The sequence below is a fragment of the Bombina bombina genome, chromosome 3, assembly GCF_027579735.1.
Source record: "Bombina bombina isolate aBomBom1 chromosome 3, aBomBom1.pri, whole genome shotgun sequence".
NCBI lineage: Eukaryota > Metazoa > Chordata > Amphibia > Anura > Bombinatoridae > Bombina > Bombina bombina.
In genome coordinates, this window is record NC_069501.1 from 656067129 (window position 1) to 656092493 (window position 25365).

Sequence of the window (25365 nt, forward strand, 5' to 3'; positions counted from 1 at the left end):
CTACAAATTGGTAATGCCTGTCTAGAAAGGCAAACCTTAGGAACCGATGATGATCTTTGTGAATTGGTATGTGAAGGTAGGCATCCTTTAAGTCCACTGTGGTCATGTACTGACCCTCTTGGATCATGGGTAGGATGGTCCGAATAATTTCCATTTTGAATGATGGAACTCTGAGGAATTTGTTTAAGATCTTTAGATCCAAGATTGGTCTGAAGGTTCCCTCTTTCTTGGGAACCACAAACAGATTTGAATAAAATCCCTGTCCTTGTTCCGTCCGCGGAACTAGATGGATCACTCCCATTACTAGGAGGTCTTGCACACAGCTTAGGAATGCCTCTTTCTTTATCTGGCTTGCTGATAACCTTGAAAGATGAAATCTCCCGTGTGGAGGAGAAGCTTTGAAGTCCAGAAGATATCCCTGAGATATGATCTCCAACGCCCAGGGATCCTGAACATCTCTTACCCACGCCTGGGCGAAGAGAGAAAGTCTGCCCCCCACTAGATCCGTTTCCAGATAGGGGGCCGTTCCTTCATGCTGTCTTGGGGGCAGCAGCAGGCTTTCTGGCCTGCTTGCCCTTGTTCCAGGCCTGTCTGGAATGAGCAACAGTTCCCTCTTGTTTTGAGGCGGAAGAAGTTGATGCTGCTCCTGCCTTGAAATTTCGAAATGCACGGAAAGTAGACTGTTTGGCCTTTGATTTGGCCCTGTCCTGAGGAAGGGTATGACCCTTGCCTCCAGTAATGTCAGCAATGATTTCCTTCAAGCCAGGCCTGAATAAGGTCTGCCCCTTGAAAGGAATGTTGAGTAATTTAGACTTTGAAGTCACGTCAGCTGACCAGGATTTAAGCCATAACGCCCTACGCGCCTGGATGGCGAATACGGAATTCTTAGCCGTTAGTTTAGTCAAATGAACAATGGCATCAGAAACACATGAGTTAGCTAGCTTAAGCGTTCTAAGCTTGTCAATTTCATTCAATGGAGCTGTCTGGATGGCCTCTTCCAGGGCTTCAAACCAGAATGCCGCCGCATCAGTGACAGACGCAATGCATGCAAGGGGCTGTAAAATAAAACCTTGTTGAATAAACATTTTCTTAAGGTAACCCTCCAATTTTTTATCCATTGGATCTGAAAAAGCACAACTGTCCTCAACCGGGATAGTGGTACGCTTTGCTAAAGTAGAAACTGCTCCCTCCACCTTAGGGACCGTCTGCCATAAGTCTCGTGTAGTGGCGTCTATTGGAAACATTTTTCTAAATATAAGAGGTGGGAAAAAGGGCACACTGGGTCTATCCCACTCCTTGCTAATAATTTCTGTAAGCCTTTTAGGTATAGGAAAAATATCAGTACACACAGGCACCACATAGTATCTATCCAGCCTACACAATTTCTCTGGAATTGCAACTGTGTTACAGTCATTCAGAGCAGCTAATACCTCCCCAAGCAATACACGGAGGTTCTCAAGCTTAAATTTAAAATTAGAAATCTCTGAATCAGGTTTCCCCGAGTCAGAGATGTCACCCACAGACTGAAGCTCTCCGTCCTCATGTTCTGCATAATGTGACGCAATATCAGACATGGCTCTAACAGCATTTGCACGCTCTGTATCTCTCCTAACCCCAGAGCTATCGCGCTTGCCTCTTAATTCAGGCAATCTAGATAATACCTCTGACAGGGTATTATTCATGATTGCAGCCATGTCCTGCAAGGTAATTGCTATGGGCGTACCTGATGTAATTGGCGCCATATTAGCGTGCGTCCCCTGAGCGGGAGGCGAAGGGTCTGACACGTGGGGAGAGTTAGTCGGCATAACTTCCCCCTCGACAGAACCCTCTGGTGATAATTATTTTATAGATAAAGACTGATCTTTACTGTTTAAGGTGAAATCAATACATTTAGTACACATTCTCCTATGGGGCTCCACCATGGCTTTCAAACATAATGAACAAGTAGGTTCCTCTGTGTCAGACATGTTTAAACAGACTAGCAATGAGACTAGCAAGCTTGGAAAACACTTTAAAACAAGTTTACAAGCAATATAAAAAATGTTACTGCGCCTTTAAGAAACACAAATTTTCCCAAATTTTGAAATAACAGTGAAAAAATGCAGTTACACTAACAAAATTTTTACAGTGTATGTAATAAGTTAGCAGAGCATTGCACCCACTTGCAAATAGATGATTAACCCCTTAATACCAAAAACGGAATAACAAATTACAAAAACGTTTTTTAAACAGTCACAACAACTGCCACAGCTCTACTGTGGCTTTTTACCTCCCTCAATACGACTTTTGAAGCCTTTTGAGCCCTTCAGAGAAGTCCTGGATCATGCAGGAAGAAGCTGGATGTTTGTGTCTGTAATTTTTGCTGTGCAAAAAACATAATTTATGCTTACCTGATGAATTTATTTCTCTTGTAGTGTATCCAGTCCACAGATCATCCATTACTTGTGGGATATATTCCCTTCCAAACAGGAAGTTGCAAGAGGATCACCCACAGCAGAGCTGCTATATAGCTCCTCCCCTCACATGTCATATCCAGTCATTCGACCAAAACAAAACAAGAAAGGAAAAACCATAGGGTGCAGTGGTGACTGGAGTTTTAATTAAAATTTAGATCTGCCTTAAAAAGACAGGGCGGACCGTGGACTGGATACACTACAAGAGAAATAAATTTATCAGGTAAGCATAAATTATGTTTTCTCTTGTTAAGTGTATCCAGTCCACGGATCATCCATTACTTGTGGGATACCAATACCAAAGCTAAAGTACACGGATGATGGGAGGGACAAGGCAGGAACTTAAACGGAAGGAACCACTGCCTGTAGAATCTTTCTCCCAAAAACAGCCTCCGAAGAAGCAAAAGAGTCAAATTTGTAAAATTTTGAAAAGGTGTGAAGAGAAGACCAAGTCGCAGCCTTGCAAATCTGTTCAACAGAGGCCTCATTTTTAAAGGCCCAGGTGGAAGCCACAGCTCTAGTAGAATGAGCTGTAATCCTTTCAGGGGGCTGCTGTCCAGCAGTCTCATAGGCTAAGCGTATTTTGCTCCGAAGCCAAAAGGAGAGAGAGGTTGCCGAAGCTTTTTGACCTCTCCTCTGTCCAGAGTAAACGACAAACAGGGAAGAAGTTTGACGAAAATCTTTAGTTGCCAGTAAATAGAACTTCAGGGCACGGACTACGTCCAGATTATGCAAAAAAGACGTTCCTTCTTTGAAGAAGGATTAGGGCACAATGATGGGACAACAATCTCTTGATTGATATTCCTGTTAGACACTACCTTAGGTAAAAACCCAGGTTTAGTACGCAGAACTACCTTGTCTGAATGGAAAATCAGATAAGGAGAATCACAATGTAAGGCAGATAACTCAGAGACTCTTCGAGCCGAGGAAATAGCCATCAAAAACAGAACTTTCCAAGATAAAAGCTTAATATCAATGGAATGAAGGGGTTCAAACGGAACACCTTGAAGAACTTTAAGAACCAAGTTTAAGCTCCACGGAGGAGCAACAGCTTTAAACACAGGCTTAATCCTAGCCAAAGCCTGACAAAAAGCCTGGACGTCTGGAACTTCTGCCAGACGCTTGTGCAAAAGAATAGACAGAGCAGAAATCTGTCCCTTCAACGAACTAGCAGATAAACCCTTTTCCAAACCCTCTTATAGAAAGGACAATATCCTAGGAATCCTAACTTTACTCCATGAGTAACTCTTGGATTCGCACCAATACAAGTATTTACCCCATATCTTATGTCAGATTTTTCTGGTAACAGGCTTCCGTGCCTGTATTAAGGTATCAATAACTGACTCTGAGAAGCCACGCTTTGATAGGATCAAGCGTTCAATCTCCATGCAGTCAGCCTCAGAGAAATTAGATTTGGATGGTTGAAAGGACCTTGTATTAGAAGGTCCTGCCTCAGAGGCAAAGACCATGGTGGACAGGACGACATGTCCACTAGGTCTGCATACCAGGTCCTGCGTGGCCACGCAGGCGCTATCAGAATCACCGATGCTCTCTCCTGTTTGATCTTGGCAATCAGTCGAGGCAGCAGCGGAAACGGTGGAAACACATAAGCCATGTTGAAAAACCAAGGGGCTGCTAGAGCATCTATCAGCGCCGCCCCCGGGTCCCTGGACCTGGATCCGTAACGAGGAAGCTTGGCGTTCTGGCGAGACGCCATGAGATCCAGTTCTGGTTTGCCCCAACGATGAATCAGTTGAGCGAACACCTCCGGATGAAGTTCCCACTCCCCCGGATGAAAAGTCTGGCGACTTAGAAAGTCCGCCTCCCAGTTCTCCACGCCTGGGATGTGGATCGCTGACAGGTGGCAAGAGTGAGACTCTGCCCAACAAATTATCTTTGAGACTTCTAACATCGCTAGGGAACTCCTGGTTCCCCCTTGATGGTTGATGTAAGCCTCAGTCGTGATGTTGTCCGACTGAAATCTGATGAACCTCAGTGTTGCTAACTGAGGCCAAGTTAGAAGAGCATTGAATATTGCTCTTAACTACAGAATATTTATTGGTAGGAGTTTCTCCTCCTGAGTCCACGATCCCTGAGCCTTCAGGGAGTTCCAGACTGCGCCCCAACCTAGAAGGCTGGCATCTGTTACAATCGTCCAATCTGGCCTGCAAAAGGTCATGCCCTTGGACAGATGGACCCGAGAAAGCCACCAGAGAAGAGAATCTCTGGTCTCTCGATCCAGATTTAGTAGAGGGGACAAATCTGAGTAATCCCCATTCCACTGACTTAGCATGCATAATTGCAGCGGTCTGAGATGCAGGCGCGCAAATGGCACTATGTCCATTGCCGCTACCATTAAGCCGATTACTTCCATGCACTGAGCCACTGACGGGCGTGGAATGGAATGAAGGACACGGCAAGCATTTAGAAGTTTTGATAACCTGGACTCCGTCAGGAAAATTTTCATCTCTACAGAATCTATAAGAGTCCCTAGGAAGGAGACTCTTGTGAGTGGTGATAGAGAACTCTTTTCCACGTTCACTTTCCACCCATGCGACCTCAGAAATGCCAGAACTATCTCTGTATGAGACTTGGCAATTTGAAAGCTTGACGCCTGTATCAGGATGTCGTCTAGATACGGAGCCACCGCTATGCCTCGCGGTCTTAGAACCGCCAGAAGTGAGCCCAGAACCTTTGTTAAGATTCTCGGGGCCGTAGCTAACCCAAAGGGAAGAGCTACAAACTGGTAATGCCTGTCTAGAAAGGCAAATCTTAGGTACCGATAATGATCTTTGTGAATCGGTATGTGAAGGTAGGCATCCTTTAAGTCCACTGTGGTCATGTACTGACCCTCTTGGATCATGGGTAGGATGGTTAGAATAGTTTCCATTTTGAATGATGGAACTCATAGGAATTTGTTTAAGATCTTTAGGTCCAAGATTGGTCTGAAGGTTCCCTCTTTCTTGGGAACCACAAACAGATTTGAGTAAAATCCCTGCCCTCGTTCCGTCCGTGGAACAGGGCGGATCACCACCATTACTAGGAGGTCTTGTACACAGCGTAGGAATACCTCTTTCTTTATCTGGTTTTCTGATAACCTTGATAGATGGAATCTCCCTCGAGGAGGAGAAGCTTTGAAGTCCAGAAGATATCCCTGAGATATGATCTCCAACGCCCAGGGATCCTGGACATCTCTTGCCCACGCCTGGGCGAAGAGAGAAAGTCTGCCCCCACTAGATCCGTTTCCGGATAGGGGGCCGTTCCGTCATGCTGTCTTAGGGGCAGTAGTAGGTTTTCTGGCCTGCTTGCCCTTGTTCCAGGACTGGTTAGTTTTCCAGGCCTGCCTGTAACGAGCAACAGTTCCTTCCTGTTTTGGAGCGGAGCAAGTTGATGCTGCTCCTGCCTTGAAATTTCGAAAGGCACGAAAATTAGACTGTTTGGCCTTTGATTTGGCCCTGTCCTGAGAAAGGGTATGACCATTACCTCCAGTAATGTCAGCAATAATTTCTTTCAAGCCGGGCCCGAATAAGGTCTGCCCCTTGAAAGGAATATTAAGTAATTTAGATTTAGAAGTCATGTCAGCTGACCAGGATTTAAGCCATAGCGCTCTCCGCGCCTGGATGGCGAATCCGGAGTTCTTAGCCGTTAGTTTAGTTAAATGTACAATGGCATCAGAAACAAATGCATTAGCTAGCTTAAGTACTTTAAGCTTGTCCATAATTTCATCCAATAGAGCTGTGTGAATGGCCTCTTCTAGAGACTCAAACCAGAATGCAGCAGCAGCAGTGACAGGCGCAATGCATGCAAGGGGCTGCAAGATAAAACCTTGTTGGACAAACATTTTCTTAAGGTAACCTTCTAATTTTTTATCCATTGGATCCGAAAAAGCACAACTATCCTCCACCGGGATAGTGGTACGCTTAGCTAAAGTAGAAACTGCTCCCTCCACCTTAGGGACCGTCTGCCATAAATCCCGTGTAGTGGCGTCTATTGGAAACATTTTCCTAAATATAGGAGGTGGGGAAAAGGGCACACCGGGTCTATCCCACTCCTTGCTAATAATTTCTGTAAGCCTTTTAGGTATAGGAAAAACGTCAGTACACACCGGCACCGCATAGTATCTATCCAGCCTACACAATTTCTCTGGAATTGCAACTGTGTTACAGTCATTCAGAGCAGCTAAAACCTCTCCTAGCAATACACGGAGGTTCTCAAGCTTAAATTTAAAATTAGAGATCTCTGAATCCGGTTTCCCTGGATCAGATCCGTCACCCACAGAATGAAGCTCTCTGTCCTCATGTTCTGCAAACTGTGACGCAGTATCAGACATGACTCTCAAAGCACCAGCGTGCTCTGTCCTAATCCCAGAGCTATCGCGCTTGCCTCTTAATTCTGGCAATCTAGATAATACTTCTGTCAGGGTATTATTCATGATTGTAGCCATGTCCTGTAAAGTGATTGCTATGGGCGTCTCTGATGTACTTGGCGCCACATTAGCACGCGCCTCCTGAGCGGGAGGCGAAGGTACTGACACGTGAGGAGAGTTAGTCGGCATAACTTCCCCCTCGTTGTCTGGTTATAATTATTTTACAGATAAAGACTGACCTTTATTATTTAAAGTGAAATCAATACTTTTAGTACACATATTTCTATGGGGCTCCACACTGGCCTTTAAACATAATGAACAAACAGATTCATCTGTGTCAGACATGTTTAAACAGACTAGCAATGAGACTAGCAAGCTTGGAAAACACTTTAAAATAAGTTTACAAGCAATATTAAAAACGCTATTGCGCCTTTAAGAAGCACACAACCTGTCTCAAGTTGAAATAACAATGAACCAAATCAGTTATAGCAACCAAATTTTCACAGTAAATGTATTAAGCTAGCAGAGCATTGCACCCACTTGCAAATGGATGATTAACCCCTTAATACTCAAAAAGGATAATCAATAGAGAAAAAAACGTTTTTAACACAGTCAAACACACTGTCACAGGTCTGCTGTGACTGATTACCTCCCTCAAAATGACTTTTGAAGTCCCATGAGTTCTCTAGAGACGTCCTGGATCATGCAGGAAGAAGCAGGAAGACTGAGTCTGAATTTTTACTGCGCATAAAAGCGCTAAAATAGGCCCCTCCCACTCATTATTACAACAGTGGGAAGCCTCAGTTAACTGTTTCTATGCAGAAAAAAGTCAGCCATGTGGAAAAAATTATGCCCCAATAAGTTTTATCACCAATGTACCTCAAAAAACGATTAAACATACCAGCAAACGTTTTAAACATCCTTTTTTTTAAAGAGTATGTATCTCTATTGATAAGCCTGATACCAGTCACTTCCACTGCATTTAAGGCTTTACTACATTACTTCAGTATTAGCAGCATTTTCTTAGTCAAATTTCATTCCTTAGAAAATTATTTTACTGCACATACATTAATAAGCCTGATACCAGTCGCTTTTCACTGCATTTAAGGCTTTACTTACATTACTTCGGTATCAGCAGTATTTTCTTAGTCAATTCCATTCCTTAGAAAAATATTTTACTGCACATACCTTAGTTGCAGGAGACCCCGCACGCCATTCCCTTTCTGAAGTTACCCCACTCCTCAGAATGTGTGAGAACAGCCAGTGGATCTTAGTTACTTCTGCTAAGATCATAGAAAACGCAGGCAGATTCTTCTTCTAAATACTGCCTGAGAAAAAACAGCACACTCCGGTGCCATTTAAAAATAACAAACTTTTGATTGAATAATTAATTAAGTATAAAACACCACACTCCTCTCACGACCTCCATCTATGTTGAGGGTTGCAAGAGAATGACTGGGTATGACATGTGAGGGGAGGAGCTATATAGCAGCTCTGCTGTGGGTGATCCTCTTGCAACTTCCTGTTGGGAAGGGAATATATCCCACAAGTAATGGATGATCCGTGGACTGGATACACTTAACAAGAGAAAAACGCCAAAATAGGCCCCTCCCACTCATATTACAACAGTGGGAAGCCTCAGGGAACTGTTTCTAGGCAAAATTCAAGCCAGCCATGTGGAAAAAACTAGGCCCCAATAAGTTTTATCACCAAACATATGTAAAAAATGATTAAACATGCCAGCAAACGTTTTAAAATACACTTTTATAAGAGTATGTATCTCTATTAATAAGCCTGATACCAGTCGCTATCACTGCATTTAAGGCTTTACTTACATTACTTCGGTATCAGCAGCATTTTCTAGCAAATTCCATCCCTAGAAAAATATTTTAACTGCACATACCTTATTACAGGAAAACCTGGACGCTATTGCCCCTTTGAAGTTACCTCACTCCTCAGAATATGTGAGAACAGCAAAGGATCTTAGTTACTTCTGCTAAGATCATAGAAAATGCAGGCAGATTCTTCTTCTAAATACTGCCCGAGATAAACAGTACACTCCGGTACCATTTAAAAATAACTAACTTTTGATTGAAGAAATAAACTAAGTATAAAACACCACAGTCCTCTTACGACCTCCATCTTAGTTGAGAGTTGCAACAGAATGACTGGATATGGCAGTGAGGGGAGGAGCTATATAGCAGCTCTGCTGTGGGTGATCCTCTTGCAACTTCCTGTTGGGAAGGAGAATATCCCACAAGTAATGGATGATCCGTGGACTGGATACACTTAACAAGAGAAATTGTTTCCTCATATTTCTTCTGAATCTGCTACAATCTAACTTAAGATTGTGATCCTGTGTCTTGGCATTTGATTTTTTTTTTTTTTTTTCCTGTGGAAAATGGTAGGTTTCAAATAGATAGGTTTAAGTTTGTTGCCTGGTATTCATGCTATAGTTTATCATATTTTCTGAAGACTGTTGATAATAGATATAATAGCCAAACTTATCTCTGTAATCTTTTTCTATTGGGAAATGTGTTTTTTTTTTTTTTGTTTAAACTTCAATAAAATAATAAATAAATAAAAAAAAAAAAAAAAAAAAAAAAAAACACATTACCAGAAAACCTTCTGTTGTCTCAGGGAAAAAAGGTAAATTCAGGGAAGACACCATGAAGGGCAAGATGACATCTGCATATAAATACGTTATCCTAAAAAGTGTTCAAGATACTTCCCAAGCATTTGCAAGGCCAAGCTAGAGCAATCAGAATGATGGATGCCCATTCTGATTGATTCTGGCTATCCTGGACAGCATAACAAACAGTTAACATCAGCCTGAAGGACCATGGAACCATTAAGGAATACATTATTTTCATCTGAGAATCCTGTGTCCTAACACAGTAGCCTGGCAAGTTGTTATAAAAGCAAGAAGCCATGAGATCTTTCTCTATTAGGTCTCAGCAAGCCCACCCCCCTGATGAAAGCACGGATGACTCTTAGATATGAATGGTTTGTTGTATTTGGTCCATCTGAGAATGTTTGACACTTCATTCATCGCCAATTAACTTTGAGTTCCAACTGATTGATAAAAGCTTTTGAAATGACCATTCCCAAATCTAATTGGATAAGAGACAGTTCTGAAGAGTGATCACTTTTTACTAAAGCCTCCTGAAACAAAAAAAAAAAAAAAAAAGCTCTCTGCACTATAAACTGGTGAAACTGCTACCAAGACAGATATTATCTGGTCTCCTGATCCAAAGAGTGTAAAAGTTAAAAAGGCATTGAAGTAAAACTTGGTAAAAGGAACCCCATATGACAAGGCAACCATATCACTCCCATGTGCTAAACTACTGTAGAAAGGTTAATTAGCTGTAGGTAAGCACATATTCATTGCAGCCTGAGGGAGATATTTATCAAAGCGTCAACTATCTATCTATTGGGTACTTGTAAAGCGCAAACTAATCACCCGTGAGGGTCTCAAGGCGCTACGGGAGGGGGGGAGAGGGGGCTAAGGGAAGAAGATTCAGTCGAAGAGCCAGGTCTTGAGGTCCTTCCTGAAGTTTGTAAGGGAGGTGGATTGTCTGAGGTGCAGTGGGAGGGAGTTCCATGACCTTGCTGCCATATAGGGGAAGGATTTTCCTCCAGCTGTTTTTTTCTTGATGCGGGGATGACTGCGAGTGCTTGGTCGGCAGAGCGGAGTTGTCTGGAGGGGGTGTAGAAATTGACACGGTGGTTGATGTATTCATGACCAATGTTGTGGAGGGCCTTGAACGCATGGGTTTGGAGCTTGAAGGTGATTCTCTTGTTGACGGGGAGCCAGTGTAGGTTCCTTAGGTGTTCAGTGATGTGGTTTTGGCGAGGGATGTCGAGGATGAGTCTGGCCGAGGTGTTCTGGATGCGTTGGAGTCGTTTCTGGAGCTTGATGGTGGACCCAGCGTAAAGTGCATTGCCGTAGTCCAGTCGACTACTGACGGGGGCGTGAGTGACAGATTTTCTAGTTTCAGTGGGGATCCACTTGAAGATTTTTCGCAGTAGGTGAAGTATGTGAAAACAAGTCGAAGAGACGGCATTGACTTGGCGGTCCATGGAAAGTGATGAGCCGAGGATGACGCCTAGATTTCATGCGTGGTGTGTTGGAGTTGGAGGGTGTCCGAGGGCTGTGGGCCACCAGGAGTCATCCCATGCAGATTCTACACTATGTTGCATTTGCGGGCATCAATACGCTCGCCAAACATCGCAGATCTGAATATGATCTCCTTATTTATAAAAAAGCTGTCAAAAACACGAGGGTCAAGTACGGTGCGGAGAGCATCAGACTGGTGTTAACTAACAGTCATCAATGTCGCGGCTATTCTGGGATTTTTCCCAACTTTATTTATACCATTTCATTACTGTCCACGAACAAGCACATTTCTCTTTAGCACATTATTGTACATAGTGTAAATGTATTCTTTTTTTGAGCAGGACTAATTGCGAATATAGCAAGTAGCGACATATTTGGTGCAAAGTGGAGAGTGAATTATTTTTTATATTGGACATACATATTTTAGTATGTGTATATATATATATATATATATATATATATATATATATATATATATATATATATACACACACACACACACATACATATGTGTATATACAGGGAGTGCAGAATTATTAGGCAGATGAGTATTTTGACCACATCATCCTCTTTATGCATGCTGTCTTACTCCAAGCTGTATAGGCTCGAAAGCCTACTACCAATTAAAAATATTAGGTGATGTGCATCTCTGTAATGAGAAGGGGTGTGGTCTAATGACATCAACACCCTATATCAGGTGTGCATAATAATTAGACAACTTCCTTTCCTTTGGCAAAATGGGTCAAAAGAAGGACTTGACAGGCTCAGAAAAGTCAAAAATAGTGAGATATCTTGCAGAGGGATGCAGCACTCTTAAAATTGCAAAACTTCTGAAGCGTGATCATCCAACAATCAAGCGTTTCATTCAAAATAGTCAACAGGGTCGCAAGAAGTGTGTGGAAAAACCAAGGAGCAAAATAACTGCCCATGAACTGAGAAAAGTCAAGCGTGCAGCTGCCGAGATGCCACTTGCCACCAGTTTGGCCATATTTCAGAGCTGCAACATCACTGGAGTGCCCAAAAGCACAAGGTGTGCAATACTCAGAGACATGGCCAAGGTAAGAAAGGCTGAAAGACGACCACCACTGAACAAGACACACAAGCTGAAACGTCAAGACTGGGCCAAGAAATATCTCAAGACTGATTTTTCTAAGGTTTTATGGACTGATGAAATGAGAGTGAGTCTTGATGGGCCAGATGGATGGGCCCGTGGCTGGATTGGTAAAGGGCAGAGAGCTCCAGTCCGACTCAGACGCCAGCAAGGTGGAGGTGGAGTACTGGTTTGGGCTGGTATCATCAAAGATGAGCTTGTGGGGCCTTTTCGGGTTGAGGATGGAGTCAAGCTCAACTCCCAGTCCTACTGCCAGTTTCTGGAAGACACCTTCTTCAAGCAGTGGTACAGGAAGAAGTCTGCATCCTTCAAGAAAAACATGATTTTCATGCAGGACAATGCTCCATCACACGCGTCCAAGTACTCCACAGCGTGGCTGGCAAGAAAGGGTATAAAAGAAGAAAATCTAATGACATGGCCTCCTTGTTCACCTGATCTAAACCCCATAGAGAGCCTGTGGTCCATCATCAAATGTGAGATTTACAAGGAGGGAAAACAGTACACCTCTCTGAACAGTGTCTGGGAGGCTGTGGTTGCTGCTGCACGCAATGTTGATGGTGAACAGATCAAAACACTGACAGAATCCATGGAAAGAAAGGTGGCTATATTGGTCACTGATTTGTTTTTGTTTTGTTTTTGAATGTCAGAAATGTATATTTGTGAATGTTGAGATGTTATATTGGTTTCACTGGTAAAAATAAATAATTGAAATGGGTATATATTTGTTTTTTGTCAAGTAGCCTAATAATTATGCACAGTAATAGTCACCTGCATACACAGATATCCCCCTAAAATAGCTATAACTTAAAACAAACTAAAAACTACTTCCAAAACTATTCAGCTTTGATATTAATGAGTTTTGGTTGTTGTTCAATAATAAAATTAATCCTCAAAAATACAACTTGCCTAATAATTCTGCACTCCCTATAAATATGAATAATTTGTGTGTGTGTGTGTTATGTCAGAAATATTTTACAAACATATTTACATATCCCTACGTTCCTTTTTTTGTTCCAAACAATGTTGTCTGTCATACCCCTGTGTTTATTTATACCACTATATGTATATATTATAAATATATTATTATTCTGAACAGGAATAATTGCAAATATAATATGTAATCTATGGATATTTTAAAGGGATTTTAAAGGGATAGGAAAGTAAAAATGTAAGTTGCACTAGTGGGAGCTAGCTGCTAAATGGTGCCTGCACACATTTGTCTCTTGTGATTGGCTAAATAGATGTGTTCAGCTAACTGCCAGTAGTGCAATGCTGTTGCTTCAGCAAAGGATAACAAGACAATGGAGCAAATTTGATAATACAAGTAAATTGGAAAGTTGTTTAAAAAGTTATGTTCTATCCAAATCATGAAATAATATTTTGGGGTTTCCTGTCCCTTTAAGAGCTGGGCCAGGTTTCTCTCTGGACCTGTCTAACCCCTCCTGATTGCAATCTATTTTTCAAAAACACCCCTTCACAGGTGTTATAAAATGGGCTGGTATATAAGATGACATTTCCTACTGAAAAATAAATTCAAGAGAAGGAAGAAATACACTGGAAATAACATGACAGTGAAGAGGTCATTTTAATTTCTGCTGTATCTGATTTATGACCGTTTCAAGTTAGGTGGGCTATCCCTTTGAGCTATCAGTTTAAGATTATATTGAATCAAACTTCAATTTGAATTTTAAAATTATTGTCTAAAATATTACACTGTGTGTCCTAATGTCAGCATCAATGTTTATCTTTAATACTAATTTCACATATACATACTTTCAAAGTATAATACACAATGTAACAAATGGCACTTACAAGTTCTGATGAGTGATCAATGACACAAGTTTTGAGCTATTTTATTTGTTAGTGATAGTTTATAATGTGTATTTGAATCAGATGGTGGGACTTGTATTACATGGCTTAAACATGGTGCACATAGATTTTTCCAACAAATAATAAGGAAGCTAGCTATATTATGTTGTGTATTTATTTTATTTTTATCTCTATATCTAATAGTGCAACAAGTTTGGGGCAAAACCTTGCACCACATATGTAGAAAAAATAGTGTCCCCTTGATTTATAATGAGAGCCAAAGTTGTAGCATAATCCATCAGTAGTAATGTATTTTTCATTTTTATCCCTATATCTACTAGTGCACCAAATGTGGAGCAATAATATTGTTTGCTTTATAAAGGGTATACAATTTTAATAAAGTTTCTAATTTACTTTCATTATGTAATATACTTCATTATCTTGCAGCATCTAGCATAAGCTTTCTGTGTTTTCAGACTCCCATTGGCATGCCCATTGGCATCCGCGACCTGAAGGGTGGCAGATTGAAAACCAGGTATGCAGAGTCGGAAAAGACGCAAGCCTAACTGTAGAAATTTAAATAACTTTGTGAGAGCTTCAAATAGTGTCGAATATGAGGGTGAATGAACACGATTCCGCTCAAATTCCACAGATTTTCAATGAGCATTGATGTGCGTCGGATTGAGATTGCGGGATCGTATGTTACGTCACAAATTTCAACATTTGCCGATCTTGACGCTTTGATAACTATGGCGGACCAATCTTGCGACAATTATGATGCTGAAGATGACCAGTGTCTGAGAAATATGAGATCTCTTCAGAACATTTATGTACCACCAGTGATTGCAAAGCATTAGAAGCAATCCCATGTCTGTGGTCTACTGTTTCTTGGAAAGAGAAAACCTGGACAAGAATGCTGTCCAAGTAGGGTACTACAGCAATGCCTCATACTTGAACCACTATCATCAGGGTAAACCGAATATTGGAAAAGATTGTTTGAGTTATGGTAGGGGAGGCATCATTACCACTAAATATGAAACAGTGGAGTGGATATAGTGGCCCATTTATCAAGCTCCGAACGAAGCTTGTGGCCCATGTTTCTGGGGAGTCGTCAGACTCGCCAGAAACAGCGGTCTAAAGACTGCTGCTCCATAACCCTGTCCGCCTGCTCTGATGAGGCGGACAGGAATCGCCGGAATTCAACCCGATTGATTGACACCTCCCTGTTGGCGGCCCATTGGGCGCGAGTCTGCAGGGGGCGGCGTTGCACCAACAGCCCTTGTGAGCTGCTGGTGCAATGCTGAATATGGAGAGCGTATTGCTCTCCGCATTCAGCGAGGTCTTGGGGACCTGATCCGCACTGTCAGATCAGGTCCGCAAGACCTTTGATAAATAGGCCCCATAATCTCTATGTTTGGGAGAAAGGTCATCAGCATTCCCTGAAAGACCTCTAGGAGGCACAACAGTCTCTAAATCATTGAGAATTTGCAATAATTTCAGCACAACTCACACAAAGCTAAGCAGGAGGGCAAGCAAAAGCAGTTTTACAGATTAAGCATACTCATGAAAAACAGGCATCGTACCCAGGTCTGCCCTCAATTCACCATCTAACAAGCCATGATCTAAAGCTGCCCCACTTAATTCCATGATAGAAAATACAGGGAAGGGAGAAAGTGTAGTATAATAAAACAGTACAATATGACATAAAGTAGCTGAGCAATATAGCCCCCCCCCCCCAAAAAAAAAAAAAAAAAAAAACAGCAGAAAGAAAAGAACAATGAAATAATTCCAAAAACTATGCAAAAAAAACACACAGAGCTAACAAATAAAAATAGTTTAATTACCCCCCCCAAAAAAAAAACAAAAAAAAAACTCTAACACCAAAAAAGCCTCACCACCTTGACTGACACAGGGAGCAATCTCTAAGGCTTCTAAAATGCCCACCTCACTTTTGAAATGGGATAGGAATTCCCATAATAACCCACACTAATACGCTGATCTCCTACACCAGCTAGACAATAAAACAGTTCCTCAAATGAACAAAACTTACATTCTGCCCAAAATAAGTCAAATGAAATGTAGAATGATTAAAAATGTAGAGTGTGGAATGTGCTAGTGCTGGATAAAGTGACTATTAAATGGACAGTGACTAATAAAAGCTAATATTCTAGAAAAGGTGCCAAAGTTTATAAGAAATAGTAAATAACCACAGAATATGTGAACCTACTTAGTAGATGGATGTTGGACTGTGGAAGGTAATAAAAACATTGCTTATCTGGTGTCACCATTCTCTACCCTGCACCACAATGATAACAAACTGCATTCAGTAAAGGGGCCCATCCAAGGACGTTCAAGCACAATTACAAGGTTCTATCCACAGCACACGTAGATCAGATGACTGGTGGATAAATCTGCATTTCACCTGGAGAGCTTGTAACATCTTAACCCAAGGAGAAGCTTTACACTCCCTGGTTGGCCTCCATCTAGATGAAGATCAAAACACTTCATAACTTTAACCTACTCCTACAGAGGCAAAAAATGAATTGAGTGGCTGAGGGGAGGCATATATGGGTGGAGAAAAGCTCTAAAATGTAGGGGTGTTTTTGACTCCTCTTAGTTGACAGGCAATGAATATCCAACATGGGATGATCTTAATAACTTTCAAGATACATGGAAAAAAAAAAAAGTTACAATTACATATTTATTTTTAATTTTTCTCAGTAATTTTTGCATTTTGCTATTGGCTCACATATTCATTTGACATGGAAGCAGGAATGAATTACAGAAATATAATTAAATCTTACATCAATTAACATCTCTTATCTTTAAATATAAATCTATTCATCTATCTTTCATGGTTCAGACACACATTACAATTTTTGAAGTGTCCAATTTACTTCGATTATATTTGTTTTGTTCTCATGGTATTCTTTTTTGAAGACAATACCTGCACATGCTTTATGTTACTATAAGTCAGACAACACTGCTGCAATTTAGCGCTTTTGGAAATGTATAGTATTATTAAAAACATTCTTATAAAACTATTGCCATCTAGTGCTTCAGATATGTGCACACTTCTTAACCTAGCTGCTTTTCAACAAGGATACCAAAGGAACAATGAAAATTTGATAATAGAATTATTATTATTTTTACAATTTTTCTCTATCAGAATCATGAAATAAAAAAATATTGGATTTCATACCCCTTTAAATTGCTATAAAAGAAAGTAACACATTGAAGTAATGAAAAAAAATCATTATACTGATTAATTTTATAAGTAATTCTTTAATGTTAATGCTTATAAGACTTATATTAGAAGACACTACTAGAATAAAATATCCTTATGGTACTAAGATGTTATTACCAGTTAGACTCTCCTGAGTAATTGCGCAAAAGCTGTAAATATCACATTTTGCTGTAACTGTTTTCCCTAGAATTACTTCTGGAGCCAACCAATTATAAAGCTGCATAGGTATAGGGAAATGAGTGAGGTCACTGTGGGTCCCTCCATCTTTGCTAGAAGACAAAGTCAGAAATTAAAGCATATTTTAAAAATAATTATTATAATGTTAGCAAAAAAAAAACATTACTTACTAAAGATCAATTTTCTTCATATTCAAAATAACAAAAACAAACGGTTTTTGGAATATGCAAAGTCATCTAGGAGTTCTAAAGCTCCCCTCTTGAATGTAAGTCTGTAACTGTTGACATTTTAAATACATTTTCTAGCTTCTCATCTGGCTCTGAATCTATGCAAAGCTTGAAAACACACACCTTATATCTGGGTAATAAAGTCATAGGTTAGCATAATAAAAAAAAAAAAAAATAATAATAAAGAAAACAATAATAAGATACACTGTCAAACACATGCCAGTGTAACTGCAAAGTAATTGAAACAATAATATGATTACCAATAAAGTAAGATCATCAAGTTCACCATTGGATACTATGTAACAAACATGAGAATAAAGTAAAACAATGGTAAATCATAGTGTTTCAAAAAGACTTTTGCCGTGGGAAGCCAGAGCCGCTTAGATTAGCAGTGAAAATAAAAACAAAATTTATGCTTACCAGATACATTTCTTTCTTTATGGATATGGTGAGTCCACGGCTTGAGTAAGTACCGTTGGGAATTTCACTCCTGGCTAGCAGGAGGAAGCAAAGAGAACCACAGTTAAACTGCTAAGTATCACTCCCTTACCCACAACCCCCAATCATTCGACCGAAGCGAAATGGAGAAAAAGGAGTAACACAAGATGTAGAGGTGCCTGAGGTTATAGTAAAAAAAAAAACAACTGTCTTAAAATAAAGGGTGGGGCCGTGGACTCACTATATCCGGAAATAAATACATTTTACAGGTAAGCATAAAAAGTTTTTTTTTTTTTTTCCTAAGATACGGTGAGTCCACGGCTTCAGTAATTACTGTTGGGAATCAATACCCAAGCTAGAGGACACAGATAAATAGGGAGGGACAAGACAGGCAGTCCTAAACAAAAAGCACCACCACTTGAAGAAGCTTTCTCCCAAAAGAAGCCCAGGCCAGGCAAAAGTATCAAATTTGGAAAATTTGGAAAAACAGAATTTATGTTTACCTGATAAATTACTTTCTCCAACGGTGTGTCCGGTCCACGGCGTCATCCTTACTTGTGGGATATTCTCTTCCCCAACAGGAAATGGCAAAGAGCCCAGCAAAGCTGGTCACATGATCCCTCCTAGGCTCCGCCTACCCCAGTCATTCGACCGACGTTAAGGAGGAATATTTGCATAGGAGAAACCATATGGTACCGTGGTGACTGTAGTTAAAGAAAATAAAATATCAGACCTGATTAAAAAAACCAGGGCGGGCCGTGGACCGGACACACCGTTGGAGAAAGTAATTTATCAGGTAAACATAAATTCTGTTTTCTCCAACATAGGTGTGTCCGGTCCACGGCGTCATCCTTACTTGTGGGAACCAATACCAAAGCTTTAGGACACGGATGAAGGGAGGGAGCAAATCAGGTCACCTAAATGGAAGGCACCACGGCTTGCAAAACCTTTCTCCCAAAAATAGCCTCAGAAGAAGCAAAAGTATCAAACTTGTAAAATTTGGTAAAAGTGTGCAGTGAAGACCAAGTCGCTGCCCTACATATCTGATCAACAGAAGCCTCGTTCTTGAAGGCCCATGTGGAAGCCACAGCCCTAGTGGAATGAGCTGTGATTCTTTCGGGAGGCTGCCGTCCGGCAGTCTCGTAAGCCAATCTGATGATGCTTTTAATCCAAAAAGAGAGAGAGGTAGAAGTTGCTTTTTGACCTCTCCTTTTACCGGAATAAACAACAAACAAGGAAGATGTTTGTCTAAAATCCTTTGTAGCATCTAAATAGAATTTTAGAGCGCGAACAACATCCAAATTGTGCAACAAACGTTCCTTCTTTGAAACTGGTTTCGGACACAGAGAAGGTACGATAATCTCCTGGTTAATGTTTTTGTTAGAAACAACTTTTGGAAGAAAACCAGGTTTAGTACGCAAAACCACCTTATCTGCATGGCACACCAGATAAGGAGGAGAACACTGCAGAGCAGATAATTCAGAAACTCTTCTAGCAGAAGAAATTGCAACCAAAAACAAAACTTTCCAAGATAATAATTTAATATCAACGGAATGCAAGGGTTCAAACGGAACCCCCTGAAGAACTGAAAGAACTAAATTGAGACTCCAAGGAGGAGTCAAAGGTTTGTAAACAGGCTTGATTCTAACCAGAGCCTGAACAAAGGCTTGAACATCTGGCACAGCTGCCAGCTTTTTGTGAAGTAACACCGACAAGGCGGAAATCTGTCCCTTCAGGGAACTTGCAGATAATCCTTTTTCCAATCCTTCTTGAAGGAAGGATAGAATCCTAGGAATCTTAACCTTGTCCCAAGGGAATCCTTTAGATTCACACCAACAGATATATTTTTTCCAAATCTTGTGGTAAATCTTTCGAGTTACAGGCTTTCTGGCCTGAACAAGAGTATCGATAACAGAATCTGAGAATCCTCGCTTCGATAAAATCAAGCGTTCAATCTCCAAGCAGTCAGCTGGAGTGAAACCAGATTCGGATGTTCGAACGGACCCTGAACAAGAAGGTCTCGTCTCAAAGGTAGCTTCCAAGGTGGAGCCGATGACATATTCACCAGATCTGCATACCAAGTCCTGCGTGGCCACGCAGGAGCTATCAAGATCACCGACGCCCTCTCCTGATTGATCCTGGCTACCAGCCTGGGGATGAGAGGAAACGGCGGGAACACATAAGCTAGTTTGAAGGTCCAAGGTGCTACTAGTGCATCCACTAGAGCCGCCTTGGGATCCCTGGATCTGGACCCGTAGCAGGGAACTTTGAAGTTCTGACGAGAGGCCATGAGATCCATGTCTGGAATGCCCCACAGCTGAGTGACTTGGGCAAAGATTTCCGGATGGAGTTCCCACTCCCCCGGATGCAATGTCTGACGACTCAGAAAATCCGCTTCCCAATTTTCCACTCCTGGGATGTGGATAGCAGACAGGTGGCAGGAGTGAGACTCCGCCCATAGAATGATTTTGGTCACTTCTTCCATCGCTAGGGAACTCCTTGTTCCCCCCTGATGGTTGATGTACGCAACAGTCGTCATGTTGTCTGATTGAAACCGTATGAACTTGGTCCTCGCTAGCTGAGGCCAAGCCTTGAGAGCATTGAATATCGCTCTCAGTTCCAGAATATTTATCGGTAGAAGAGATTCTTCCCGAGACCAAAGACCCTGAGCTTTCAGGGATCCCCAGACCGCGCCCCAGCCCATCAGACTGGCGTCGGTCGTGACAATGACCCACTCTGGTCTGCGGAATGTCATCCCTTGTGACAGGTTGTCCAGGGACAGCCACCAACGGAGTGAGTCTCTGGTCCTCTGATTTACTTGTATCTTCGGAGACAAGTCTGTATAGTCCCCATTCCACTGACTGAGCATGCACAGTTGTAATGGTCTTAGATGAATGCGCGCAAAAGGAACTATGTCCATTGCCGCTACCATCAACCCGATCACTTCCATGCACTGAGCTATGGAAGGAAGAGGAACGGAATGAAGTATCCGACAAGAGTCTAGAAGTTTTGTTTTTCTGGCCTCTGTTAGAAAAACCCTCATTTCTAAGGAGTCTATAATTGTTCCCAAGAAGGGAACCCTTGTTGACGGGGATAGAGAACTCTTTTCCACGTTCACTTTCCAGCCGTGAGATCTGAGAAAGGCCAGGACGATGTCCGTGTGAGCCTTTGCTTGAGGAAGGGACGACGCTTGAATCAGAATGTCGTCCAGGTAAGGTACTACTGCAATGCCCCTTGGTCTTAGCACCGCTAGAAGGGACCCTAGTACCTTTGTGAAAATCCTTGGAGCAGTGGCTAATCCGAAAGGAAGCGCCACGAACTGGTAATGTTTGTCCAGGAATGCAAACCTTAGGAACCGATGATGTTCCTTGTGGATAGGAATATGTAGATACGCATCCTTTAAATCCACCGTGGTCATGAATTGACCTTCCTGGATGGAAGGAAGAATAGTTCGAATGGTTTCCATCTTGAACGATGGAACCTTGAGAAACTTGTTTAAGATCTTGAGATCTAAGATTGGTCTGAACGTTCCCTCTTTTTTGGGAACTATGAACAGATTGGAGTAGAACCCCATCCCTTGTTCTCTTAATGGAACAGGATGAATCACTCCCATTTTTAACAGGTCTTCTACACAATGTAAGAACGCCTGTCTTTTTATGTGGTCTGAAGACAACTGAGACCTGTGGAACCTCCCCCTTGGGGGAAGTCCCTTGAATTCTAGAAGATAACCCTGGGAGACTATTTCTAGCGCCCAAGGATCCAGAACATCTCTTGCCCAAGCCTGAGCGAAGAGAGAGAGTCTGCCCCCCACCAGATCCGGTCCCGGATCGGGGGTCAATATTTCATGCTGTCTTGGTAGCAGTGGCAGGTTTCTTGGCCTGCTTTCCCTTGTTCCAGCCTTGCATTGGTCTCCAAGCTGGCTTGGCTTGAGAAGTATTACCCTCTTGCTTAGAGGACGTAGCACTTTGGGCTGGTCCGTTTTTACGAAAGGGACGAAAATTAGGTCTATTTTTTGCCTTGAAAGGCCGATCCTGAGGAAGGGCGTGGCCCTTACCCCCCGTGATATCAGAGATAATCTCTTTCAAGTCAGGGCCAAACAGCGTTTTCCCCTTGAAAGGAATGTTTAGTAGCTTGTTCTTGGAAGACGCATCAGCCGACCAAGATTTCAACCAAAGCGCTCTGCGCGCCACAATAGCAAACCCAGAATTCTTAGCCGCTAACCTAGCCAATTGCAAAGTGGCGTCTAGGGTGAAAGAATTAGCCAATTTGAGAGCATTGATTCTGTCCATAATCTCCTCATAAGGAGGAGAATCACTATCGAGCGCCTTTATCAGTTCATCAAACCAGAAACATGCGGCTGTAGTGACAGGGACAATGCATGAAATTGGTTGTAGAAGGTAACCCTGCTGAACAAACATCTTTTTAAGCAAACCTTCTAATTTTTTATCCATAGGATCTTTGAAAGCACAACTATCCTCTATGGGTATAGTGGTGCGTTTGTTTAAAGTAGAAACCGCTCCCTCGACCTTGGGGACTGTCTGCCATAAGTCCTTTCTGGGGTCGACCATAGGAAACAATTTTTTAAATATGGGGGGAGGGACGAAAGGAATACCGGGCCTGTCCCATTCTTTATTAACAATGTCCGCCACCCGCTTGGGTATAGGAAAAGCTTCTGGGAGCCCCGGCACCTCTAGGAACTTGTCCATTTTACATAGTTTCTCTGGGATGACCAACTTTTCACAATCATCCAGAGTGGATAATACCTCCTTAAGCAAAATGCGGAGATGTTCCAACTTAAATTTAAATGCAATCACATCAGGTTCAGCCTGTTGAGAAATGTTCCCTGAATCAGTAATTTCTCCCTCAGACAAAACCTCCCTGGCCCCCTCAGATTGGGTTAGGGGCCCTTCAGAGATATTAATATCAGCGTCGTCATGCTCTTCAGTAACTAAAACAGAGCAGCCACGCTTACGCTGACAAGGGTTCATTTTGGCTAAAATGTTTTTGACAGAATTATCCATTACAGCCGTTAATTGTTGCATAGTAAGGAGTATTGGCGCGCTAGATGTACTAGGGGCCTCCTGAGTGGGCAAGACTCGTGTAGACGAAGGAGGGAATGATGCAGTACCATGCTTACTCCCCTCACTTGAGGAATCATCTTGGGCATCATTGTCATTATCACATAAATCACATTTATTTAAATGAATAGGAATTCTGGCTTCCCCACATTCAGAACACAGTCTATCTGGTAGTTCAGACATGTTAAACAGGCATAAACTTGATAAGAAAGAAACAAAAAACGTTTTAAAATAAAACCGTTACTGTCACTTTAAATTTTAAACTGAACACACTTTATTACTGCAATTGCGAAAAAACATGAAGGAATTGTTCAAAATTCACCAAATTTTCACCACAGTGTCTTAAAGCCTTAAAAGTATTGCACACCAAATTTGGAAGCTTTAACCCTTAAAATAACGGAACCGGAGCCGTTTTAAAACTTTAACCCCTTTACAGTCCCTGGTATCTGCTTTGCTGAGACCCAACCAAACCCAAAGGGGAATACGATACCAAATGACGCCTTCAGAAAGTCTTTTCTAAGTATCAGAGCTCCTCTCACATGCGACTGCATGCCATGCCTCTCAAAAACAAGTGCGCCACACCGGCGCGAAAATGAGGCTCTGCTTATGCTTTGGGAAAGCCCCTAAGAAATAAGGTGTCTAATACAGTGCCTGCCGATATTATTATATCAAAATACCCAGATAAAAAGATTCCTCAAGGCTAAATATGTGTTAATAATGAATCGATTTAGCCCAGAAAAGTCTACAGTCTTAATAAGCCCTTGTGAAGCCCTTATTTACGATCGTGATAAACATGGCTTACCGGATCCCATAGGGAAAATGACAGCTTCCAGCATTACATCGTCTTGTTAGAATGTGTCATACCTCAAGCAGCAAGAGACTGCACACTGTTCCCCCAACTGAAGTTAATTGCTCTCAACAGTCCTGTGTGGAACAGCCATGGATTTTAGTTACGGTTGCTAAAATCATTTTCCTCATACAAACAGAAATCTTCATCTCTTTTCTGTTTCTGAGTAAATAGTACATACCAGCACTATTTCAAAATAACAAACTCTTGATTGAATAATAAAAAACTACAGTTAAACACTAAAAAACTCTAAGCCATCTCCGTGGAGATGTTGCCTGTACAACGGCAAAGAGAATGACTAGGGTAGGCGGAGCCTAGGAGGGATCATGTGACCAGCTTTGCTGGGCTCTTTGCCATTTCCTGTTGGGGAAGAGAATATCCCACAAGTAAGGATGACGCCGTGGACCGGACACACCTATGTTGGAGAAAAGTATGTAGACAAGACCAATTTGCAGCCTTGCAAATTTGTTCCACAGAAGCTTAATTTGTGAAAGCCCAAGAAGAGGAAACAGCTCTTGTGGAATGAGCCGTATTTCTCTCAGGAGGCTGCTGTCCAGCAGTCTCATAAGCCAAACAAATTATACTTTGCAACCAAAAAGAAAGAGTAGTAGCTGTAGTTTTCTGACCTTTACGTTTCCCAGAGAAACAGACAAAGAGGGCAGAGGACTGGCGAAAATCCTTAGTCGCCTGTAAGTAGAATTTAAGAGCACATACAACATCCAAATTGTGTAACAAATGTTCTTTGGAAGAAGAAGGATTAGGACACAGAGAGGGGAATCTGACTGCAGAGCTGAGAGTTCCGAGACTCTTCAAGCAGAAGAGATAGCAACAAGAAACAATATAACAACTTAATGTCTATGGAATGCAATGGCTCAAACAGAGCCAGCTGTAAAACTTTAAGAACAAGGTTAAGGCTCCAAGAAAAAGCAACAGACTTAAAGACAGGCCTGATTTTGACCAAGGCTTGACAACCGGGTGACATACTGCAATTTGTAGAAAAAACACTACCTTCTTTACTAAACATCCCACATAGAGATCTAGATGGAGGAGTGGAGAGAGCGCATAGGGTAGGAGTAGAGAAGCTAGGCGCAGATAGATCACAGCCCCGCCCTATTATGATCAAATTTCTGCATTTTCAGACAAAAACAACCATCATGAGAGCATATAGAAAGCTAGAACATCTGACTTTTGAGAATGCACGTCTGCTACTATTTCAAGACTTTTCTGCAGATCTCACGCGCAGGCGTAGAGAATTCTCGTCCATCTGCTCTCGATTGCACAGGGAGGGTAGACAAGCCTATCTTTTATACCCTGCTACGTTAAAAATCATCACTTCTAGAGGTCCAAGATTCTTCGACAATCCCATAGAAGCTCAGGAATTTGTGGAGAAGGGAGGGTCCCCTGTGCATAGCCCGGTCAGAGAGCAAGATGGGGGGAACTAGGCTGAAGGGAATAAATAGATGTGTACCTATCACACAACATTCTGGTCAGG

General features: G+C 41.8%; 1 protein-coding gene across 1 annotated transcript in view; it reads right to left on the bottom strand.

Annotated features, from left to right (window-relative positions):
* TEX14 (testis expressed 14, intercellular bridge forming factor) overlaps positions 1 to 25365 on the bottom strand; it is a 733261-nt gene that overhangs the window by 137069 nt on the left and 570827 nt on the right. Inside the window, exon 12 of the mRNA XM_053705409.1 lies at positions 17224 to 17375. Coding sequence (XP_053561384.1) covers positions 17224 to 17375 — 152 coding nt within the window. The remainder of the gene's footprint in view (positions 1 to 17223; positions 17376 to 25365) is intronic.